Below are 8,464 nucleotides of genomic sequence, written 5' to 3'. Positions count from 1 at the left end.
CACAAAGTAGTCAAATAATAATTAATAATATAGTCAAAGACAATATAGTCATAGGTAATAAATATATTATAATTTAAATTTAGATTCTATTCCATAAGACAAGGATATTATTTATTTTAACCCCTAACCGCTCTGGTCTCTGACCATCAAACGTACATACAATAATCACCGCAGGTGGACATGATCCCTTAGAATGAAATAATCTTTAATATTATTTTTATAGATAATAGGCTCCGTGAAGTTGGCCACTCAATGTGAAAATTTATTCTCCAAATTTTGTCAATAATCTGTAAGTTATTTGTAAGTTCATTTGAGCACAGATGGGAAATTTGTAAGTTCAGCGTTTTCAATTATCCACCACAATAATTTAAATTACGACTAACTTCCGCGAAACTTTGCCGTTTCATCATTTCAAAGTTTTTGTCATGCACAATTTGTAAGTATTTATAAGTACGAATTTAAAATTTGTAAGTAGTCCCCTCCTCTATTTATTCTCAAAAGAAAGTTGGCCATGCTTCGTCGAGCTTTTTAACTTTGACCATGCCAAATTGTCATATAACTTTTAAACGATGAAACGACTAAGTTTCGTGAAGGTTAGTCGTGATTTAATCTTTTGTGAATAATTAAAAACGGCTGAACTTAAAAATTTCCAATTTGTGCTTAAATTAACTTACAAATAACTAACAAATTATTGACAAAATTTGAAGAAAAAATTTTCACATTGGGCTGCCAACTTCATGGAGTTTAGATGAGTGGAGACGAGTGTGATTGTTTTCAAGTTTAATGTACTTATAGCCCTATAGGTTATAATCATTATAAGTATACAGTTATTAAAAAAAAACTTTGTTCGCTTATTACGATTCTAGGTCACTTTATACAGTTGAACATTAAAAATGACAGACACTTAGTACTATTTTATACGTATAAGCAATTCACATATACAGTATAGAGTATTTATAATTATATAAACTAGTGCGGAGTTATGATGAAAATTATATTAAAAATTTATGATATTTAAACAGTATTTATTATTTGGTGTTCTACATTCAAAAACGAGAGACGATTTCAGTTAAAACCCTTTAAATTGTAATATACGTACTCGTAATTTTTAAATTTAAAAAATGTATTTTATATACATTTTAATTATAAATATTTAATATTATTGATATCATGACTTGATTATTTTATAAAAATATTTATTTGAACATTGTACTGTGGTTATAATATTTTTAATTGGACCTAATATAATTTGTCATGAGTCTGTATGTACCTAATATATACACGTAAATAAATACGTACTATGCTATTAGATACCAAATAAATGTTTAAATATCCTACACGTAAGTGTTCGTGTTCTGATATGTACATTTTTACCCCACCGTACAATAAGTGCCCGTGTTTGCATTTAAAACAATAATGTGAGTACAAAGTGATCGTTTAACAATTAATGTTACATAATATTTTCGTTTTTGTGACGCCTGTGTTGACCGTGTTTAATTTGAACGCTTTCCAGTTTTCGTTTATTGTTTTAGAATGCCGGTTTATTTTTGTTTTTTTTTTCTTAATTTTAATTTTTTAATTTTTTTCCCCTTTCGGCCATGCTTTTTGGGCTTCTTGCGCGCCACGCCGCCGTAGGTTTTACGTACTTTTGTGCACTTGTGTGCAGCGGCGGAAGTTTCGACCGCAAACAGCCGCATACTGGCCGCCGACCAGTCGCCCCGGTACTGCACCGCGTCGGCTGTTTCACCATCCCGGTAGAACAGCATTGTGGGCAGCGCGTTAACGTTACACATCATTGCCAACTCGTCATCATCCGAACAGTCCACGGCAGCGGCCACAATGGGATGGCCGTCCTGCAGCGTGGCCGCAACGTCGGCGAACACCGGTTTTATCGGCCCGCAGTATCCACACCCTGCGGAAGACTGCATTATACTAATAGCCTTTTAAAGAAATGGACTGATAGCATAGAGCGAGAGGAAAAAGTCAGAGGATCCAACATCGTTATATAAAAAAAGTATGCAACTTATATTTATATCCATTAATAGTGTGTATGTGAAAGATAAAGAATTTAAACGAACATTTCCTTTTTTAAATAACTGCCATTACTCATAAGTGTGATTTTGTGTGACTATTTTCAGAATGTGAGCAAAACTCATTATACTAGGAAAATCAGATTTTTCTTTTTTGGAATTTCCCCAGCTTCCTCTCTTTATTTTTTTATTTAGTTTACGGTTAAACCGATATTGCACAATTTCACACTAATAGGCGTACTAAGCGCACTAATGTTTTACCGAAAAAAAATCAAAAACTTAAAAAAGGGAGGGCCGGCGAAATGTTCGTAGAGACTAACTTAGCTTAACAACAAAGATCCTCACTGATTTAACTCTGTTATAATCTTACTATATTTATTTTATATTGTTTAGTTTATTGGTTGTGAACATTATTATATTGTACCTATAATTGGTTGCTTAATAATTACCATACGATGCTAATAATAATAATAATAATAATAAAACAGTCCAGGTCACGGTTTAGGATGTCTTGGTTCACGTCATATTGTACGTCCGTACAATATGTTGTATGTCAACATGTTCGTGGCTTGGATTAGAATATAACCTACTTCAATCTATCGTACCATATACTACGAGCACTCGTTCTACGACTACCAGCCCGTAATATTTTATTCGTTAGGTAACAAAAAATTTTGATTTTTAGCTTAACCTTTTCCACTTTATTACTTAGTATACTATTGTTCTTCTTTCACAGTAAACCAACCTAAAAATTCCAATAAAATTAATTATTTCAACAAATTTAAGCGAGCATAAAATATGTCGATGAAAACGTATAGAAAAAATTGATTTTTTCATACCCCAAAACAATACAAATTCATATATAGGTATATTCTAGGTGTATATATATTTCTGATCGTTCAAAGTTTTACGGTAAATTGTTCAATACCGACGATGTAAATTATAGTGACAACGGTGTAAAATAAACACATTATGTTAAATGTATAACTTATCTATCCTTTCACACGCCTATAATCACAATATGAAATATTGCACGGTGTTTGGCATACTTGGGGAAATGCGGCGACCATTTCTCCATTAATTTGACGTTTTAATATATTTTGACGGAATTGCCGCAGTATGTCTGTAATATTATTATTGTAGTTCACCTACATGTGTGACACGGTGTCGCCGACCCGAGTGCAACGAAATAATAGTCAATCGCCTATAATATAGTGCACAATAAAAAAATACTGTCGAATCCCCGACCTCGACGGTAACGATGTGTAGATAGATGAGACATTCTAAAAGTGTTAGTGTTGACCTCATGCGCACAACCTCTTCTTAATTACTATTATGTGGCCAACCATATTCTAATAATACCTGTATCAGAAAAACAGTACTACGCAATAAATATTTAAAGAAAAAACAACTTCGATATTACCTATTCATGAACTCTCGGGCCACGAGAGAGAGTCACATCAATCAAGGCCCGTTGTTCGTGGGAAATTATTTATGTTGATAATATTATTGCATTGCCTATTTGCATTCCGATTGTGTGTATACGTTTTCTTATAATTGCACTTGGATAGTTGTATGAAATATGTTTTCTTAATCACAGCGCATATATTATTATAATGTATAATGGTTTTGAACAAGTGAAAATACTTTACTAATATAATAAATAATTGGATGGTTTTATTTTATTGTCATAAAAAAAAAAAAACTAATTGTATTAACCTGTTTTATTTTAATTCTTATAAATGATCTATTTGAAGTTGTCATCAATAAATTGTATAATGACATTTTAACTTACTTCAAAGTAACACATATATGGTAGGTACACATATTTTATAATATCTTTGATGAACACTTTTTAATGTATGAATGCACTAAATATTCTGATAAACTAGACAATTCTTGCCACAATAACTCGAGTGCTGGCACCACAGTCATGGATGTATTATTAATACAATGACACAACAAATTCAGATAGATTGGTAAATGGTAGGTGTGCAATCTTTATTTTCTTTATAGTAACTAAAAACGTTTTCATGGATAAATGTAATTTTTGTTGCTCAAAATGCAATTTAAAATTTAGATACGTGATATTCGTGTAAAGCCAGCTAATGTGTTTTTTTTTTAGATTTAGATAGGACATAGTGAAATCGTTCTAATTTTATGCTGTCGAAGAATTGAATCTCTAAGCTTAAATATACGTTAACAATATTTTTAATATATTATTTTCTTTGGTGGGTATGAAATTATTTTTATTTCACTTTAAAAAAAAAAAAAAAACTTTGTACAGTTTTTAAATTGTTTATTATATCCAAATGTTATTTTCGAAAAATCCATTACTTTAATAAGTTGCAAGGCAGATTAAGTTCTATTCATTTGTTTATGATGTTTTCAATATACCACACGTATTATATACGAACCATATTGCACCGACATAAAACTACAGTACACACTACACACATATAATAGAATAATTGTTAATCCTATTAATAGATTTTTGTAAGAAACTATACACTATAATTAAAACATATTATAAGTTTTAACGCCGTGTTAATACAATACAAAACGTACGATTATGTCTCGTATGATTTTCTGAAGCATAGATTTCTATGACCGTAGCGTCAACAAAAACGTATTAAACGACGAGCTTTCTAATATTTTACTGCGACATCGTTTCGATTTTATCTTATAACCCCGATAATCGACGTGTCCACCGAACGCGTAACAACAGTCGACTATAATAAGTAATAACTATATTGAGTGTATATATTATGATATTATAATAGTTTATGAGCACCTACCTGATAATTATAATTTAATGTAATAACATACGAATAAAAGCTATTATTTCACGTTGGGTGTACCACGGACGTACCGAGAGGAGGATTTCTATTCATTAACGTTTTCGTGTGCGTGGGAACCCAGATAAAAACGGGACGTCCGTCGCAAATATTATAGGTGCTCATACACAATAAATAATAATATATACATCATCTAACATTATAACGTCGTGACAGGACGTATGCGCCTATAATAATATTAAGGTGTATCTATGATATTATATCCGTTTAATGCAATCGGCACTATATTATGCACTTCAAAATGCCGATTTCACGTATTAGAAAATTGGCGACGGCATTGCTGATTTCGTAAATTCGAAAATATCACGAATTTAGCGTAACACAGGCATGTATACTAAATTGCACGATATGATCAGTATAATCACTGATTATAAATCAGTAATCACTATGCATAATATAGTTATAAATAACTAATAAACATTGCGGATACGGAACACAATTTAAGGGAAAATTTATCTTACGACACTCAGCACACTGATTTTTGGGACGTTCGATGTGGATTTTACTCACATTTAGCGTGAAAAAACACCAGCACGCAGCAATTTTCTTTGATCGTCTCTTGGAAATTCGTCTCGTCCAACATCCGCACGTGTCTTCCTCCCGGCAGGTTTTGCCACCCGGTGTTGATGCCATTGCCGTTGTCGTTGCCGGTCGTCGACGGACACGATGCCACTGCTAAAACCGCCAAAATTAAAGCCTGCGGAAATCCATCACAGTATCGTATATAGATGGTTAGGTTAGGGTTTCGGTGTACGTGAGAGTATACTCTAATATTATGATACCGAGAGTCATTGTTTGTTGGTGGGAGGTAATACAGGCGTACTTATAATGTATGCTTTTACACGTATAATAAATACATCTTTTTGTATACATTTTTTATACGCGCACTCGAAAGAATTTAATATTGACAACGATTTTACCGCAGCCGTGTCCAGTCTACTGAAATCAATTATTCAGTCGATTTATTGCGGACGGAATTCACTATCGTTGGATGGTAATTCTAGCCACTAACATTGGCAATGACTCATTCCAACGTCACCTTTTTTTTTTTTATTATTTATCATTTCGTTTTAATGATATTTTATACACGTGTATGTATTAATAAATTACTATGTGCGATTCTGTACACACTGACGATGAGTCATTTCGGAGGTTTTATTCATCTATCTGAATACGTATATGTATCATACAAGAATCTAGTTCCGGAATGTGTTTTACTTTCACAAATACAAATTATTGTATGTTATTCGGTGTTTAAGAACATTATAATGTCTATCTGATAATTCGCCTAACCGCCCAGATTATTATCGATCATTCTCGAGAGAACGGCACGTCATTAAAACCGGAGAGATGTGTGTATGATGAACATCGGGGTGTCTATAGATTCTGATTCTATCATAATGTTTTAAAATTAATTATGTTCTATGCTATTTTACTAATAAGATTTATTGTGTTGTATCGGTTCGGTCATTATAATGCTCTATCTTTAACTCAAAACTACACCTATCTAATATCTATGATGGAAACATTGTTTTGAATACATACGTCAAATTTTTTAAATGAGATTATTATATAAAAATACCAATCTAATGATAATATTATAGTAAATATCACTATGAACGTAACCACAATACTTCATTAATCAATTATTAATTAATTTTAAAACAAAAATATATACTTTTGTATTTTATCATCTAACCTTTAAGGGCTAGTCATCAATATTTAATTAATTATAGTTTATTTGTTTTAGTTAGTTAGTTTTTTCATTTAATGAATTAATAAATATTAATTTTGAATTTGATTAAATTATAGTAATTTCTGATATTTAAAACATAAAGTTATATTTTTATGTGGTTTACCAATAAGAACATAGTTAAGTATAGATATTAAAATTGATCAAATATACATAATCGGAAGTATTTTAATAAAACTCATATATATTATTAGCATCGCTATAAAAATAATTACAACATATAACATAACAATATTAACATCTTAGAGTTATAACATTTTGGTTATAGTTTAAACATTTAGTAAATAATTATCTGTAGCGCAAAAGTCATTAAAAAGTAAAAATTGTTTTTTCAAATCGTTTATAATAATATAATTTTAAAAAGATACAACATACTTTATACAGTAATAAACAATATTTCGTTAATAATTTTTAACAGTTTTATAATTATTTCGATAAAAAATTTTTAGGGAGCTAAATAAGTAATTGATTAACGAGTGTATCGCTTTATAATGTTTTAGAAATAATTATTTTGAATCGTTTTATAGGTATTATGCCCTTTAATTAGCAAGTGATAAACTACAGATAAAATATAAATATGAAAAACAAATAACTATATAACACCTACCTACCTATATATTTTTAATTTCGTTCTTAACTTTATGTTTTTGACTATATATTGACTTCCCACGTTTTTTCACACTTATTTAATTCGCATTATCAACAACCTAGAATTGGAATATTTTAAAAATTCAACCAGAAAACTAATTTTACAAATCTACCTAACCTAACCTAACCATACTAAATATTTGGAAAAATTACAATTATTTTATTAAATAACATAATTTTAATAAGTGTTGTATCATAAAGTTCTTGTCTCACAAAATATTTTATTATCGACCAAACCTGTACGGCATCCGCATTGTCATTGTCTTCGTCATCGGGAGTGTCCATCTCGATAGGCATGACTTTTGTTGAACGACTATTCGACTTTAATGTCCCGATGTCAGGGTTCGATATAATCAAAACAAGAGAATTTCAATAATATAATATAGTATTGTCCCCACGACAACGTCATAAACGACGTTTTCTTGACGCAAAAAATATATTTGTAACGTTGGATACCATGGATCGTTTCCCTCTTACTTAATCGATGAAAATGGTAATGATTAATTTTATTTTAAAGGTCGATATAATGACGATAACCATCTAACAAATTAGAATTAAAAAAAAAAAAAAAATCTTTTACTCTATTAATCATAAACATATTGTTTAGTATTTACTATATCTACCGAATACCTGGAATAATTATCTAATTTAATTACATGTAATAATTACGTTCAGTAGTGTCTTTTATATCGCTAAACATTGTTCCAGTATTTTCCGAGTACATAAAAACTGTAAATCACTAGCATAGGTTTTGATTTATTGACTGTTTAGAATTAATAACTTTAAATAATAACTGTTAATCGATCTATAAGTTATATTATTTAATTATAGTATATTAAAATTAAAAGAATGTCTAAAAAAACATTATAATATAGCGATATTACGATATATTTTGAAATATAAAAGCTAATTCAAATTAATATAATAAGTTACATAACTTATAAATGTATTTTAACGTAAATTGAAAGGGTCGATTGTAAGGACAATATTATATTAATATTCCGCGGTTGATTAAAATAGATTCGGGGAGTAGGTAGTGCAAACCAGTAGTTAAATATTCTAAATTCAATAAACACAAACATAGTAAACATAGTAACGAACTTAACTAAGTGTATTTTGATAGAATTTAAATGTGCTTTAATAAACACACAACAAATCATGTACCTGCAATGTTC

General features: G+C 30.1%; 1 protein-coding gene across 1 annotated transcript; it reads right to left on the bottom strand.

Moving 5' to 3' along the window:
• Positions 1-1,553: 1,553 nt before the first annotated feature.
• Positions 1,554-7,586, bottom strand: LOC113554905 (protein disulfide-isomerase 2-like; the record flags this gene model as incomplete). The annotated part of the gene is made up of 3 exons (XM_026959000.1): positions 7,536-7,586; positions 5,399-5,585; positions 1,554-1,912 (listed from the first exon to the last, which is right to left on the bottom strand). Coding segments are annotated over exons 1-3 (597 nt in total), but the record flags the coding sequence as incomplete, so codon positions are not given.
• Between the last annotated feature and the right edge of the window lie 878 nt (positions 7,587-8,464).

This window comes from Rhopalosiphum maidis, chromosome 2, assembly GCF_003676215.2.
Source record: "Rhopalosiphum maidis isolate BTI-1 chromosome 2, ASM367621v3, whole genome shotgun sequence".
NCBI classification, from domain to species: Eukaryota; Metazoa; Arthropoda; class Insecta; order Hemiptera; family Aphididae; genus Rhopalosiphum; species Rhopalosiphum maidis.
This window is presented reverse-complemented; position numbering and strand designations above follow the sequence as displayed.